General features: G+C 46.2%; 1 protein-coding gene across 2 annotated transcripts in view; it reads left to right on the forward strand.

Moving 5' to 3' along the window:
* The window catches only part of ARHGAP24 (Rho GTPase activating protein 24), a 426,579-nt gene that overhangs the window by 171,477 nt on the left and 237,454 nt on the right, over positions 1-17,648 (forward strand). For both annotated transcript variants that reach the window (XM_054989835.1, XM_054989836.1), the window contains exon 3: positions 7,018-7,105. In XM_054989835.1, the coding sequence (XP_054845810.1) occupies positions 7,018-7,105 (88 nt within the window). The remainder of the gene's footprint in view (positions 1-7,017; positions 7,106-17,648) is intronic.

Consider the following 17,648-nt stretch of genomic DNA (forward strand, 5'->3'; position numbering starts at 1 on the left):
TCAGGGGGAACACGGGGGAACGGAGTTCCGGATCCTCTTGAAAATAGTCACATGGCTGGTGGCCCCGCCCCCTGATCTCCAGACAGAGGGGAGTTTCGATTGCCCTCTGCGCTGCTGAGTGGTGCAGAGAGCAATCTCAACTCCCCTCTGTCTGGAGATCAGGGGGCGGGGCCACCAGCCATGTGACCATTTTCTCCGAGGGCAACCTACTGAGTTCCACCACCTCTTTTCCCAGAAAAAAAGCTCTGGTTTGGTTTATGTAAGATAGCAGAAGGATGAGGAATAGTTTGCCATAGACCACTGTTGCCTGAGGTAAGAAAGAAATTTTCGAGAGAGGCATGTGCAATGACTATATACGGCCCAGCTCCAGAAGTGTGTACCAGCAGTGCGTATTGAATTTTAATTACTGTAACCTGCATTGGGAGCCAACTGTTGTCTGAAAAGGAAGATAAAAACATAATAAGGTTGGGGTTTGGGATTTGTTCCCCTCCCTGCCCATATGAGAGTTGTGGGCAAAAATTAAGAACTTGGTCGCTCTGAGGTGAGAATTCTAAATGGATTGCCTGGCAATATTGTGCCTGGCCTTTTGCTTTGGCTGATCAACAGAGCAACACCGTCTGTTTGCTACGCATCAGGATCCATTTTCCAACACAAGGCTGCTAATCTGGAGAACATTTTTTCCAGGTCTGTTGTTCGAATAGGGTTGCCCATGGCGTTGGCCTGGCCCTGATGGTTAGAGTATCAAGAATTGGCGTGCCTGATCCACATGGAGGTTGCTTCCATCCCCTTATGCTTCTTTTTCACAGTTACGAGGGATGTATTCTCCTACCATGGTCGAGGAAATACCTGTCTCCCTCACCCATCCGATGAATGTCCCTATGCATCAGAATCAGATGGATGCTAGAAATCAGGGCCGTTTACAGATGGCTTACCTGAAGCCGCTCCATGCCGCAATGTTGTGGATCGTGCTGGGGAAAACGCAAAATATCACGTTTTGTCGTGCGAGTTTTGTGCGACGTCGCGTTTTCCCCGGCACGATCCACAACATTGCAGCATGGAGCGGCTTCAGGTAAGCCATCTGGAAACGGCCCTGATGTGGAGGGAGCTGAATAATGCAGAATAAGGAAAGTGGAATAGACCTAACAATCTAAAGACAACAGGGCCTGCCTTGGTTCTTGATGCAGAACATTCAAATAGTCCACCCCCACATTTTGTGCCCCCTCCCAGTGATGAGTGAATTAAATAGCTGGCAATTTGCTCCCCGCAGCAGCTATCTCATGGTATGACTATTGGCCCTGAAAGAAAAAAAGTGCTAGAGTGCTCAGTATGAAAAGATAAAGAAGCGCTGCATTTCATAATTAAGGGATACCATCTATGGCCAAACCAACTATAACAGAGTACAGCAAAAGAGGAGGATATCAGGTCTTCGATCATAATATACTCCTCCTGGGATTCTTAATTATTAGCATTCATGTATATTCTTACCAGCTGAAAATTTCATGCAAGTGGGTTCTGTTTCCCTAGCCGAAAAAGTGCGTGCTCATGCTTTAGATTCTCTCTCCAACATCTTGTAAATTAGTTGCCTGTGACTAGCTTTGAAAGAGTAATATTCTATGGGTTTTGGTGGCAGGAGTTCAGTTTCTTTAATTATATTTGTTTTCAGCACTCAACATGCAGAGGAAATGGAAGCTGCCAAGGTGCAATAGAAATGAAATCTTTAAAATATATATATTTTATGCATGTGAGTGGAGGATATGTACTATAAGGACATTTCTTCTGTGCTCCTCCTCAGTTGCTGTTAGCAACTGTGATGTAGCTGCACAAAAGCAACTGAAGAATCAATGGGGTTTAAGGGGGTGGGGAGGATTCTGATTGATGGTAATAACATCAGTCAAAGCAATGCTTATAGAATACTTTCAAAACCAGGCAATTGTTAGTTAATGGTTGTATAATGCCAATAATGTCATTGAAATAGCTCACACGTAGGGTAGGCACTAATAGACAAAATTGTTTATTAGGCTGGCTCTCCAATCCCATCAGAAAACTCTATGCTCTTATGGTCTCTCTGTTTGTGTGTGAGAGACATACTTTTATTTGAGATGGAATCAAACTTCACTTTGGGGGTGGGGGGTCTTGATGGTGGTAGGGATATTTAAAGGGCCTTGTGATCCCATAAGAATCTACCCAGCAACCCCAGCCTTCTTTGGAGGCCCTACTCTGTGCTCTCCTCATTCTGGTGTACAGTGGGGGCCGCTAGCTGCTTTGCTTTCCCCAGAGGAACCAGCTGTCTCAACTAGCAACAGCCTGTGGCTCAGCTGTCCATAGTAACCAAATGTTGATTCTGCCAGCAGGAGATCTTGTCTGGCCTTTATCTGCTATGTGGAGAAGGGGCAACCACATCTGACTCCCACTTTGGGCCTCATCTCAGGAGGGGAGACTGTTCTCAGGATTCTGTATCCCTCCCGGTCACTTCCGGCTAGAACAGGGAGTCCTCCTCAACCTGGAATTGGGAAGTTTAAATATCTGTCAGCTACTGCAAGCCCTGTCTTCCCATTAAACCTCACAGTCATTTTCAGGGTGGGCCAGCTCTCATCGCTTCAATGGTGGAACTGGCATGTTACTTCCCCACATCTGGATTCATAGAGCTGGCATGCTCCCCAGTGTTGGCATGGGCATAGCTCCTTCTAGAGAGGCCCATTGGCCAGGCGTGAGGTTGTTTGGGGGAAACCCCAATCCAACTCATATTTAATGTGTGACTACATGTGTGTGTGGGGGGGGGATAGGCTCCCAAGTACACATGGAGGCAGGAGCGGCTTCATCAGCCCCGTTTTCTACCCAGTGCCCTTTTGCAGATAGAAGGAGGCCATGGGGGACAAGCTGTTTGTTTTGTTGCTGGTGATTGATTTGCTGTATAACTCCTGCTTTTCATATCAGTGAGTCTTGCTTGCTGTATTATGTGCAAATGCATGTTCAGCCTGCTTTTGCTATAGCTGAAGGTTGCATTGAACAAGTTGGACTCCAATGAAACATGCATTTAAATAAATATTATGTATTATGATGTCTTCGTAACCTATTGCTGACATGATTATTGTGCGGTGCTGTAAATAATACATAGTATTTATATAGCACTTTAAACTCTGCAATATTTCCAACACTTTAATTCATTTTCTCAGTAATTATTGAACTCTGGAAGGTGGTCCGGTGTTATGATATCCATATTTCAGGTTGTGGGAAGAGAACTGAAGGCTTGCCTAAGGCCACTTATGGAGTTCATGACAATGGTACAATGTGAGCAATTTATTCTTAGCTCCATTCCGTATCCTTATACTGCAGTAGCTCTCAGTTTCATAGAGTAACACCAAGTCTATTTGTTCTTAAATGTTACCATTTTTATTAATAGTTATAATGCAGCTATTTGATTCCATTTCCAGCTGAAAACTGTGTATCGGACATTTTGTATCGTTGTAACATGACTGGCTTTAGCCATTTCGTCACCTGAAGGGAGATGCAACTATCTTTCTCCTTCCTGCCAGCACCGGATCTAGGGTTGCCCACGCCTGGGCTAACCCTAGGCCGACCACTTTGTGCACGCGCCCAGTGCTGTGTGATGATGTCACTTCGTTGACATCATCACGCAGGGCAGAACGGCGGAGGCAGCTTGCGGGGCTGGGAAGCCACCCACGCCTTTCTCCTGCCCCACAGGACAGGGGGTGGCCGGCTTGCCATGCACCCCCTGTCTTGCAGGGCAGGCAAAAGGCAGCGCGGCCACCTGCGCCATTCACCTGCCCTGCAGGACAGGGGGCGGCCAGCCACCCCCTGTCCTACAGGGCAGGCAAATGGCGCGGGCAGCCCCGAAGCCCCCCGCGCTGCCTTTTGCCTACCCTGCAGGACAGGGGGTGCACAGCAAGCCAGCCACCCCCTGTCCTGCGGGGCAGGCGAAAGGCAGTGCGGGAGGCTGCGAGGCACGGGGGGGGCTGCTGCCTGCGCCCTCTGGCAGCTGGCAGCTGCTCCCGGCGCCCCCTCCCTGGTGGTGCCGGGGGCCGACTACCCCCCCTGCCCCCTTGATCTCGCCCTGCTTCCTGCCACCTCAGCCTGTGAAGGCACTTGTTCTTCTGACCCAACTGTGGTTGTGTTGGAGAGTGTTTGGTCACTCCCAAGGCAGTCCATCTCATTTAGAAGCCCCCAACTCCATTCCAGCCCCCTCTAGAAAGTTAGGCAACCCATTTCCAGAAGGCTTTCAATTAGGCTTAGCCATAAAAAGTCTGGAGGCACAGTATATAAAATCCGCAAACAAAATCAGTTTCTGGAAGATAAAGTAATTGCATATGACAACAGGGAAAAATAGGTTTGAGAAAGAGATTCTTTAATGCAAGTACACAAAGCAGGAAAGATGCAAATATATTTGTGACTGAAGCCGAAGGAGGCTGGCTTTAATAAAATGGAGACTGGCTGCCAAGCCTGTTCAATTAATTTCAATTACTGCCTCCAGGTTCAGCAATAAATATTTTCCCTTTGTATTCCCCTCTGGGAATCTGGAATGGAACACATGGAAGGAAGGAAGATCTGGGCATATTGGGAAGGAAAAGTGTCTCCAGGTGTGTGCTTATGCTGCAAAAGAAATCCCGGGAGAGTGAAGGAACTAGATTTGAATAATTAGGGCCGTTTCCACACTACTTACCTTCATCCAGAACACTGCAGAACGTCGTGAAAAATAGTGTCTTCTCGTGCGAGTTTTGCTCAAAACTCGCGCGAGAAGATGCTATCTTCCGAGGGCTTTTCGCAACGTTCTGTGGCATTCCAGATGAAGGTAAGTAGTGTGGAAATGGCCCAGGTGTTGGGACACCAAGAACAGAGAAATATTTCACCCAGGCCATTAAATGCATCTTCTCAAACTGGGACAGCTATTGCGGGGGGGGGGGGGGGGGCTGTCAGGTTGCTCAGTGTTCAACAGAATGGGGAGGCTATTAATGATGTCAAAATGGGATTCTTTATTCTGCATACCCCAGGGTTGCAGGTGGCATAGACAAGAGAAGTCTCTCTCAGATCCACATGCCGGTAACAAGATGGATACTTAGCTTCAGCTGTATTTACTGAAAAGCTTAATAACCACTATATAGTGTACCGATATGTTGACATCTAAAGTTCTACAACTTCAGCCCCCAAAATCTGCTTCTCCTCTATCGTGCTGTTTCTAAGTTGATACGATGTCATAACTCTTTGCTGTGCTTTGCTTTTATTCATCAAGGAGCCAGTGTGGTAAAGTGGTTAGAGTGTTGGTCTACAATATGGAAGAGTCCAGTTCAAATCTCCGCTCTGCCATGGAAACTTGCTAGGTGACCTTGGGGAATCTTGTGAGGATAAAATGGAGAACAGAGACTATGGCCCAGCGGTAGGACATTTTATTAGCCTGCAGAAGGTCCCAGGTTCAATTCCCTGCCGTGTCCAGTTTAAAGGATTATAATAATATTCGACACTCGATTTATATAATCACCCTGTGAGGTGGGTGGGGCTGAGAGAGCTCCAAGAAGCTGTGACTGACCCAAGGTCACCCAGCTGGCTTCAAGCAGAGGAGTAGGGAGTCAAACCCGCTTCTCCAGATCACTCCTACCACTCTAGTCTTAACCACTACAGCAAACTAGATTAGGAAGTAGGTGATATGAAAGACCTCTGCCTGAGACTTTGGAGACCTCCTGCTACTCTGAGTAGACAATATTGACCTTGATGGGTCAAGGGTCTGATTCAATATAAGGCAAGCTCATGTATTCATGTGAAGCTACCACTGACTGGCCAATCTAGTAGCAGAAATGGGCAAGTCACTTTGGGTCCCCATTGGGGAGAAAGGTGGGATATAAATGAAGTGTTTAAATAAATAAAAATTATGTCCATTATTAAGGACTGGCCACAAACCAAGGCTTTGTGGTATCTGTCTCTGCATCTGCTCTGTGAGTAGGTGGTGATAGGTCTTAGCAGATGAAGCTCTTGATTTTTATTAATTATTTTAATCTGATTTGCAATGTCTTTGTTTCTATAACAGTGAAGTTTTACTGAGCTCAGCAGGGTCAGCCATAGTTTCACTTTGCATTTGGGATCTGAACTAGGATTAAGGCACCCAGTAATGGCTAGCACTGTCCTGACCTGGGTAGCTAGGGCTGCCAATCCCCCACCCGTGGCAGGGGGATCCCCTGTTCCCACCTCCTTCCCCTGACCTCACTTACCTGGCCAGCAGGGGGCAGGCCCACGGGGTGCCCCCCCAGCGGTGTGGCGTGCCTCCAGGCAGTGCAGCATGCCCATGTGCCCCACAACGGACCTGTTTCGGGCCGAATTGGGCCCATGGGGACGAGTCAGCCCTTTGGCGAGCGCTGGAATGCACACTGAGCCGCCCTTTGAGCCACATGATGATATCACTTCCTGGAAGTGATGTCATCACGCACGTTGGGAATGGAGAAGGAATGCCAGACACTGCAGATGGTGAGTGCCGCGTTCCCAGTCCCCCGCTGGGGGACTAAAGAGACCTGGCAACCCTATGGGTAGCCCAGGCGAGCCTGATCTCCTCAGATCTCAGAAGCTAAGCAGAGTTGGCCTTGGTTAGTAATTGGATAGAGACCTTCAACGAAGATCAGGGTTGAGAGGCAGGCAATGGAAAACCACATCTATTAGTCTCTTGCTACGAAAACCACACCAGGGGTCACCGTAAGTCAGCTATGACTTGAGGACACTCTATACCACCATGGCTAGCACTAGCCATGGTTCAGCATTATGTCTGCACCAGGCTGAACAGTGGTTAAGAATGCCCTCTTAAGTGTGCCAAGCTTAGCTAATGAGGAATACAGTGAGGAATACTCAGTATCTGCTCCATAACAGTGAAATCTGGAGACTCACCAAAGCCAGAGCTTAAACATCTTCCAGAAGGCTGTTTAGGTAGGAGCGAGATTTAATATGTGGTGCATTTCAGTCTTTGGATTCAGCATCTTTACTGCTTGTGTTAAAGCCTCACCCTGAATTTCTTTTTACTTTAAGGGGACCATATTCTTGCCAGGAAACCGAGTGATTGAGCACCCTTGCAATGATGAAAGTCCAGGGAAATTTCTCTTTGAAGTGATACCAGGTAGGATATTTTTCTCACAATAAATCTATTGCGGATTTTGTCTTGACTGACTAATGGCGAGTTGCATTTTGTCCCAGCAGATGCCGGAAATGATTAATGATTGAATTTAAGAAAAATAACAGTTTCTTTTGCGAATGATAACATTTATCTTTAGCTTCCCCCCCCCCCCCTCTCCCACCACCAATTCACTCTTGGCTTTTGAAGAAGGAGATTCTTTTTTTGTTTTGCTTGCTTGTTTATCACGATTTACGTCTGGAAGTTCTCTGTATTGAAAGAAACAGAATGCTTGAAGGAGAGGAAGTTTGACGAACTAACATTTGATTGTGCCAACCAAAACAAGCATTTGGTAATGGCAGAATGTTTTAGCTGCAAGTATTTTGTGCAATGAGGAAAGGAGGCAAGATGATCTGAAGGCACCCATGTAGCAGGGGAGGCTGGCTGTTAAACCAATAAGCAGGGATGGGCAGTCTGAGAGCTGCAGAGACTTGCCTGAGATCCAAACTACAAGTGACGCCTGACACAGGTTGGACACTTGTCGGCGTCCCTCAAGTTTTGATGGGAAATGTAGGCAGCTTGGCAGAATGTTGGACAAGTGACAGTTGAAAAGTCCATTGGACAGCAGTCGGAGAGCCAAGCTGCGAGACCAGGATGCCTACATTTCCCATCAAAACTTGAGGGAAGCTGACAAATGTCCAACCTGTGTCAGGCATCACTTGTAGCTTGCCTCTGAGTGACAGATTTCTCATGCCAAAGTTGGAAGCTTGATAGGACTAGGTGGAACTCTAGTTTGCCTCCGACCCCTGCTAAACTAGTAGCTGTCTGTGGCCCTGTAATTTAGGGATACTAAAGTCCAGCAGAGACCAGGATGGCAAACTAGCCCACTGGTGCAGCGAGTAAAGCACCTGAGTTCTTGCGGCCAGAGTTTCTGATCTGAGGCTCCCAGCTGAAGGACTGAGTAGATCTGCATTGCTAAACTCAGGCAGTAGGCATGGCATTCTGGATAGCTCATTCCTGTTAATCTGGCATGCCTGTTGCAAGATTGTATTTTGTTATAAATGTTGGCTTTCTGCTTCTGATTTTTATAAATGACTATTATAGTTGGCAGGCACTCCCAAACTACTGGTGGAGAAGGGAAAGGAGGTACAAATAGTAAAAGAAGAAGGAAGAACAGAAACACTTGGGAAATAAATGTACACACGCGTGCACGCACACACGCACACACGCACACACGCACGCACACACACACACACTGGAGATGGGGAAAGTTCTGTTCCCATTCTGGGTCTGTTCCTTTCTGCTTGACAAAGAAGCATTTTAATAGAGTATCCTGCACTTTCTAGACAAACAGAAAATCTATCTTGCTGTTCTGGGAAAAGTAAGCCTGCCTGGAGTCAGTGCTACAGTTGTGGGGAGACTCCAGCAGGCAACCTCTTAGCATTTCCTTCAGCATTAGCATAACTGGCAGATATTCCATGGCCTACAATACCATAGGTATCAACCTTGGCCAATTTACCACAGGTAAATTGAATGAACGTTCAATGAGAGTCTGAGAGGAAGGCAAATTATGATCTGGGGCCCAGGTGTGGCCCATGGACTTTTTCAACCACCCCTTGAGCTGCTTAACAATTTGTCCGAAGCATTAACCCACAAAACTGCAGCAGCGACTATTTATTTATATTTAATTTATATTCCGCCCTCCCCACATCAGCAGGCTCAGGGCGGATCACAACCAAGTTTAAAAACATATTTCATCCTATATACAATTTAAAATCATAAAACATCCTAATACATAGATTAACTAGGGAGCAGATGCACCTGGAAAATGCTTAAGGCCAAGGGGGTAAAGAGCCCTGATGTGGAAAGCTGAGGCAAGCCCAATCTCATCAGATCCTGAAAGCTAAGCAGGGTCGGCCTTGGTTAGTAATTGAATGGGAGACCTCCAGGGAAGACCAGGGGTCACTATGTGGAGGCAGACCATAGCAAACCACCTATTAGTCCCTTGCTTTGAAACCCCTCCAGCTGTGCCATAAATCAGCGATACTTGTCTGCACTCTCCCCCATCAAGTGCATAAAGGACCACATCCGGGTCTGAAATAGGGTTTCCAGTCCCCAGCTGGGGTGGGGGATCCCGCGCTCCCACCCTCCACCCCACGTACCTCATGTGTACTTGTCTGGCAGGGGAAAAGGCGGGAAAGCACACCTCCTGGGGCGCGCTCCTGGGCAGCACGGCACACTCCTGTGCTCCACAGTAGGCCAAATCAGGCCACTGCAGCATGCAGGAGCACTCCAAGGTCTGTCATGTCGCCTCGGCAGTGCTTTTGCACTCTGCAGTGGCCCGATTCAGGCCAAATTGGCCCTGATTTGGCCCCCTGCTGAGTGTGGGAGCACTCCCAGGGGTGGCACGTGGTCTGTGCGGTGACATCACTTCCCGGAAGTGATGTCATCAAGCAGGCCAGGAGCATACGTGTGCACAAAATGGAAAGTAAAAAGGTAAGTGCCAGGTCTCCCACCTCCAGCTCGGAGGGTAAGGGGACTTGGCAACTAGTCTGAAAACAGGAAGAGCCAATGTTCTTCACAGAAAGTAGGAGGAGATCCAGTTAGGACTCTTAGGCCAAAACATTTGGCTACTCCTGGTCTAATTGGAAGGCGTGTTAACAGTGCATATTCTCCTTAATCAGCTGTGACAAAAAAAAGAGGGCTTAATTTTAGCAGAGGAGGGCTTGTGCTTCAGTTAATGCAAACAAGACTCCTTACATAGCACAAAGAAGCCGTAGGATCCATCGCAGAGTCTTCAGTCTTGTGTAATAATAATCTCTATTCTCAGCTAGCAAAAATGATGACCAATGACATTTAAATCCACCCATCAACACTATCTGGTTGTCAATTGGTGTGTACTTATATGATTTTGGCAAAAAAAAAAAAAAGGCAATTGGAGAGATTTCCCCCCCCCCCCCGTGCCATTTAAATGGCATGAAATTCCAGGCATGAAAACATTTTTGCAAAACAATGCAGACAGATGTAGGCTGGCCAGCCGAGGAATCCATGACTAAATGTTAATTGATTCAGCCGAAGTGCATAGAGGTTAGTCAGATGTGTTTTATTATTATTTCCCTGGAGAAAATATGGGGAAAATATCTCAACTGTATCTAGCTGTCCTTATTAAACTTCCTCCACCCTTATCCACTTTGGCATACGATTATAGAACTTCCTACGTGAGAACCATATTCCAGATTAGGCTGCATTGAACTAGCGACAAGAGACCATACTTTTATGCTTTAAATGTTGACTTATATCAGTTGAGTTTTAAAAAAGGGCTGATTTGCCTTGTTTTTTCTTCTTTTATTTTCATGTATCATTGTGGAAACCCAGAGCGGTTATGCTTATTAGTTCTCCCACTCCATTTATAGATTGTGATGAACTGGAAAGACGAGAGAAAATGGCAACACCACGTTGACTTCTCCATCTCTTCTCCAAGAATGTGTAGTCATGGAAATGTATGAGGTGTTGCCATTGGCTGTTGCTGAGCAGGGGTGGGAGATGCACAATTATGATGCAGAGGAGTTAGCCGTGTTAGTCTGTAGTAGCAAAATCAAAAAAAGTCCAGTAGCACCTTTAAGACTAGCCAATTTTATTGTAGCATAAGCTTTCGAGAATCACAGTTCTCATGCATCTGACGAAGAGAACTGTGATTCTCGAAAGCTTGTGCTACAATAAAATTGGTTAGTCTTAAAGGTGCCACTGGACTCTTTTTGATTTTACAGTTATGATGACCTCCCCTTACGTGTTTCCCTAGCTCCAGATGAGAGGAATCTGACACCAAGTAGGCAGTGCTGGCAGCTGCAGCCTGTTCATCCTACTGCATAATTCTGCAATGTGCAGATAAGCAAGTGGCCATTGTCTTCACTACCATGGTCGTTTTCACACTGCTTCCCGGCCACGGAACATCGCGCCGAGCTCCCGGAACAACAGCGTCTTCCTGGTGTGATTTCGCGTGAGAACTGTTCTCGCGCGAAATCATACTAGGAAGACGCTGTCGTTCCAGGAGCTCGGCGCGAAGTTCTGTGGCCAGTAAGCAGTGTGAAAACAGTACATCTGTCATCACTTTAATGGGAATAATAATCTACTATTCTAGATTGTGGTGAAGGTGATAACGAATTGAAGAACGGAGAGGCGTGTTAGCTATTGATTTATTTATGCGAATGGGCAGCCTGGTCCAAAAAACCAGTTGTTTAATATAGTTTAAACTGACTTTCTGGGGCCTTGGTCATGATTTCTGCCCACTACACTCTTTGAATGCAGTACACATTCCCACTTAGGCTACCAAACTCCAGGTGGGGCTAAGATCTCCCAGAATTGCAACTAATCTTCAAGATGGGTAGCTGTGTTAGTCTGTCTGTAGCAGTAGAAAAGAGCAAGAGTCCAGTAGCACCTGTAAGACTAACATAATTTGTGGTAGGGTATGAGCTTTCGTGAGTCACGGCTCACTTCTTCAGATACAGCTAGAATGTGAGTCCACTGTGACTCATGAAAGCTCATACCCTACCACAAATTTTGTTAGTTTTATAGGAGCTACTGGACTTTTGCTCTTTTCTACAACCAGTCTTCAGATGACAGACATCCGTTCCCCTGGAGAAAATGGCTGCTTTGGAGGGTAGACTGTACAGCAGTGGGACCTGATGACCTGTATAGCAGGGACCTGATGAGGTCCCTCCCTGTCCCTCTCCAAACTCTGCCCTCTCCAAGTTGCACCCCCAAATATCTCCCCACTTAAGGGCAGTTTGAACCCGTTTCAGACCTGAGGTCCACTCTTAGAGTCTGTCTACATGAGACATCTTACCCGGGGACGTTCAAGTGTAGGGAGATGCAATGTTAGCCTGGTAGTGTAGTTTAAAAAGACAGAGCAGAAGACTCTGTCAATTTCACCTCTCAAGAGCCAGCAGAGATCTCAGAGGTCGTGTTAATTTCATCTTCTCCTCCCCGAAAGCTTTGTCAATTTCATCTCCCCTTCAGGGAGGTGAAACTAAAATTAACAAACCTTCTGAGGAACGATCTCTGCGGGCTCTGTATAGAGAGGTGAAATGTTAAACTATGCTTCCTGGCTAACATTGTGTCTCCCTACACTTGAGCATCCCTGTGTAAGATGTCTCATGTACAGCGACTCTTCGTCAATTGCTGTACTTTCTTATTAAGGAGATCCTCCAATGAAATGCAGGCTTTGTTCAGTTTCCATTTCACCGAAGTTCCAGTCATTTTTACCCAGAACTGAAATTATGCCTGCTGCAGCTGCATCATCCCTCCTGCCCACTTCATCTTGTTTTGAAATGTCAGGCTGGCACATCAGTCAATAAAGCCCTGTTTCTGTTTGTGTTAAGACTCTTTGGTCCAAGCAATAAATAAGTCTGGGTATGTTTTGTTTTTGTGTAGCTACTGTAGCCAAGCTGTTTTCTCAATATATTGGTGAATAAAATACTCACCCCAAATTGGGATGACAGCAGGGTCTAATCTAGCAATGCATGCATGTGGTGTGTGGCCATCTTACACAGTCCTGGATTTTGAATACTGTTTCTTATAGGGGGGAAATTGGCAGACATGTTGCAAATGGGAGATGCTGACACAGAAATTGCTGCACATCTGTTTCCAAGTCTGTTTATTTTACTCCACGTGATCTGGCTCCAATTTTGCAAGGAAAAACGAGTTATTGTTAGAGTTGCCAACTCTGGGTTAGGAAATTTGGGGGTTGGGAGATTTGGGGGTGGAGACTGGGAGTGTGGGGTTTGGGGGAGGGGAAGGACCTCCGCAGACTGTAATGCCATGGGGTCTACCTTTCGAAGCAGCCATTTTCTCCAAGGGAGTTAGACGATCTCTGGAGACCATTTGTAATTTCAGGAGATCTCTTGGCCCCACCTGGAAGTTGGCAACCCTAGTTATGGTCCCTTATGATCAGCAGTGGCAATAAGTGGATAAGAGTTTTTGGTGTTCACCAGCGGTAGAAGCTGTGATTTTTCATTGCATTCGTCAATGGGTGCCTCCCTAAATTTGGGGGCGGTTGTGGATATCGTGGGTCTTTCTTCTGCAAATTGCATGCCTGGCTTATGTGTCTTCTGAGACACCTCTCTGATTATCAGTGTGATGCTTCACTTCTGGTGTTCTGGAGCTGCCCCTCTTTTTCCCTGCTGGCTTGTACCATCTCTCCCCAAATCAGAACTGGAGAATAGAGAAGTGAAAAATGGGTGGACAGGAAATGGTAAAACATGATTGCCATGATAATGAGGTACAAACATAACATGCAATAGAAAAAAAATGCTGGTTTGGATCCATCCTTAGTGACTTTTGATACAGCCAGTTTTAGAGTACATAGCATGAAGTCTATGAAAGTTTGCTCTTTCATAAATAAACCTAGCTTTGTTGGGAGTTTGAGAGATGTTGGCCAGGATCTAAACAACTGTGCAACTATGGTTGTTGGGGGTTTTCCGGGCTGTATTGCCGTGGTCTTGGCATTGTAGTTCCTGACGTTTCACCAGCAGCTGTGGCTGGCATCTTCAGAGGTGTAGCACCAAAAGACAGAGATCTCTCAGTGTCCACGGCACTGACCACGGCAATACAGCCCGGAAAACCCCCAACAACCATCGTTCTCCGGCCGTGAAAGCCTTCGACAATACAACTGTGCAACTAGTTTAGCAACACCAGGGGAGATTTGGGCTTATTTCTCAAACCACAGTTTCCCATGGTCGATAGCTGGGGGAGGAAATTTCAAAAGCTTTTGGTCTTCAAAGTGGGTCAGGGGAGGGAATCAAATCTATAAATCCCACTGTGTGTTTTCAAGCCCTGAAGTAGCTATTTGAATTGTGTCTGCTTTGTGTAAAAAAAAACCCAACGAATTGTGCCTAGTGTAGTGGCTGATCATTGAAACTTGTATAATCTGTTTTTAGCCTGATAATTTCTCATCATGCATACAATTAATGAAGCATTCCATAAGCAATCTGGGGACAATCTTGTATCTGTATATCCAATCCGTGGGCAACTGCAAAAATTTCTCTTGGTTGGCAATACATGTAAATTATTCTGGGAATGTGAGTAGGAGTTGATTTGCTGTCTTGTATTCACATTCTGTGTCTGAAATAAGCATGTAGACATTAATATTGCCATTTACCCTTAATTAAGCTGCCTCTCCCCTAAACACCATGGGCCTGATCTGAATTGGGTCCCTGTTAGGACTGCCAAGCCCTCAGTGGGGGTGGAGAATGCCCCGAGCGCCAATTGCCCACTGCTTCTTGGAGCGGCAGCAGGGGGAATTTTTTTTAAAGATGTCATAATGGGCATGACAACATCACTTCTAGGAAAAACATAGAAGCAACAGTGGGTAGTTCTAGGAATCTCCAGAAACTCTATGGTTACCATGGGGAATCCCAGATGCATCAACATTCCCCCCACCCCAAATGACCTCAGCCCTGACTGGCCGGTTAAAGGGTAGAATAAAATACCAAATGGCTATTACAAAGATGCAACAAAGATGACAGTTAATCATTTATCGAGATGACTTTCCCCTCTCAGTGTATAGATATAGGTATACAGTGAACTACGCCTCCAATTTTAATCTACTCTTTGTGGTTTCCTGATAACAAAAGTATAATGTCAGAATTTGAACCTGAGAACTAAAGCCTGTGCTCTGCCCATTAAACTGTTGGTTGGGCCTTTGAATGCTGTATGACTTCTAATCCATTATCCATTCCAAAACAAACACGGTGGTGATTACAGGTGTGCACTGAGAAAAAGTCCGTTTGCGTTTTGAAACCAGGGTTTCTGAATGAACTTGGAGGTTTTTTGCCATCTTCTGGGCAGCGCTCACTGGGAGTGTGGGGAGGAGGTAATTGTGAATTTCCTGCATTGTGCAGGGGGTTGGATTAGATGATCCTGGAGATCCCTTCCAACTCTGCTTCTATGATTCTATGAACTATGTACTGTTATTGGATTTTTCCAGCTCAGATCTAATCTGTTTTTTCCCCATTACCATGAGTTTCGGATAGTAGGAAAACCAATTTGATCCAAAGGGGAGATAGCGCTTACATAACTCAGTTGTAAGGAAGGGGGAATGTACGCATGAATGCATTTAATATGTGGTATTACCTGGGGCTTGGTCTGTCTCCCCCATCCCCATCAGGGTACTTGGAAAGATGGCCACTGCAAGGACTCCCAGCCTCTGCCCCTCCCCACTTACCTGGCCGGGGGGAACACATGCATGGATGCATGGGGGGGACGCATAGAAAACAAGCCTGGGATGCAAAATACCTCTGAGGCAAGCCTGCAGCAAGCGTGCTCCCACTGGGGTATGATGACATCACTTCCAGGAGTGAAGTCATCACGCTGGCCGTGGGAATGCTCTCCCGCTTCTTAAAGAATCAGTCTTGTACAATGCTCAGGAGTGTTCCTGTGACCAGCATGATGATGTCACTCCTGGAAGTGACGGTGTCAAACTCCGCCAGGAGCACATGCATGCATAGTGCATGCACAAAGATTTTCCAACAGGTAAGTACCAGGTCCCCCCTCTCGCTGGAGGGGTAAGGGGGCCTGGCAATCATAGATAGTGGGGTGGTGGCAGCAAGGCAGCTCCTAAACAGGAAAGGGCTCAAACCAGTGTAGGGCAGCAACATTAAAATAATTCTGCTTCATGTTCACTGTTTTTCCATAGTACCAATAAATTATTACCTTTGCATTTTGCTATTGCCTGTTGCTGTTGTGTTTCCTTGGGCTTTATAGTTTTGTTCCCATGCTGCGGGGCAAATCCAAATCCTTGCTTTTCTGTTCTTGCATTAATATCCACCAATCTTCTCCATTGCCCAAGTGTAGGCAGGCAGGCAGGCAGGCAGGCAGAATAATGGTCTGGCCCCCACCTGCCTGAACAGACCTATATTTTCCCATAACTTTTCCTTTTGATGTGGGGGCAGGCAGGATTGTGTTTTAAAGAGTGGAGTAGGCCAGTGGCTCTCAGGGGACTTAACTTAAGCTTGATGTTGAGAACTTATTTTTTAAATAATGTTTTGGTAAATGCCGGGGGTGGGGCATTGCAATAGGATGAAAAACCTGATGAGAAAACTAGACTGGTTGAGGTGTGGGTGGTAACTGTGAAGAAGCTGAAGTTTCATTGGGGTACATGTTTGCCATTTGACTCAGAAAAAGAGAGAGCCTGAAAGACTGTGGAGGCAATCCTAAACAGGTCTACTCAGATGTGAGCCCTATGTTATTTAGTAGTGCTTACTCGCAGGGAAGTGTCTAGACAGATGCTGGGTGGGGGTGGAGGGCGGGGCTTGCAGTATTCTGGAAACCTGAAGAGAAAAGTAGATTTTCCTCGCAGTGACCATCTTTCCAAGTGCCCTGCTGAGGACCGAGGAGACAGACCATGGCCCAGGTAATACCACACATTAAATGCATTCATGTGCACATTTCCCCTTCCCTACAACTGAGTTATGTAAGTGCTATCTCCCCTTGGGATCCAATTGGTAGAATGCTTTTAAGGAAAACAAGATGGCGCCTGCCTGCCTTCTGCCCTACTGTGTGGTAAGAACCAAAATAAAACACAAGTTTTTTTTGGTGGGAGGGTCCCGTTATAACTTTGGTTCGCCATTCTGGAAGCCACTTTAATGAAATGAAACAGTAATTTCCGGGTGTATTTCTGGCTCGTTTGTTTCGCTTTGCACACCCCTAGTGGTGATTCCACAAACAGGTCAGTTCTGCCTGTATAGAGTTTCATTGTTGTCAATGATAGTGCTAACATATCCTAGCTCGGTATTCTATGAAATGCCGTCATTAAAAAAAAATTTAAATTGCTCTGCTTCTCTAAACGGTCTAGTTTCTGGCACCAGATGTGTTCTGTTAAATCACCTTTGCATATGAATAAGCAATTTGAGGCACTCATCAAGATGCTTATTTCGTTGGTCTGGATGGACAGTGGGGGGGGGTGTATTTCTGAAAATATTTGACACCATCTGGCCGCTGTAGCTTGCTAAAACTTTCTGCTCTCACGAGTGAATGCCAGGTGGACTCGGGTTGGTGTTTTTCTTCTTAATCTTCCTGCTGCTCTGGCTCTTGTATTAACAGGCTGATATCAAATTATGTTGTTCCCGCCGGCGTTGCATGTTTTCATTCTTTCCTCCTAGCAACGACTTTGTCCCAAGGTGCTGTATTTGCTTTTGAAATTTCAGTTTCATAGGAAAGAACCCGCAAGTTTTTTTGAGACTGTAATCTCAAGAAAGGGGGGAAAAGGGGGGGGGGGATATGGCAAGGTCTTCTTGTTTATATGTATTCGAGGCACTCTGCAAAAGCTTGAGCAGCTGAGGGGGGTGGCGAGGGTTGGCACGGTGAGTTGTCCTGTCCGGAAGAAGGCACTGTTACGCTGCAGCTGTAGATTCTTTGCTGCCAATGCCCTTACATTCAGTAAAATCTGAGCCTGATGGAAATTAAGGAAGTTAAGGAACCTTGAATAAATCGATGCGGTATTCAGTTCATTGTCTGTGAATGCCTGGAATTCCTGAGCTTTCTCGTCTTGATT

The sequence above is a fragment of the Eublepharis macularius genome, chromosome 10, assembly GCF_028583425.1.
Source record: "Eublepharis macularius isolate TG4126 chromosome 10, MPM_Emac_v1.0, whole genome shotgun sequence".
In the NCBI taxonomy this organism is placed as follows: domain Eukaryota; kingdom Metazoa; phylum Chordata; class Lepidosauria; order Squamata; family Eublepharidae; genus Eublepharis; species Eublepharis macularius.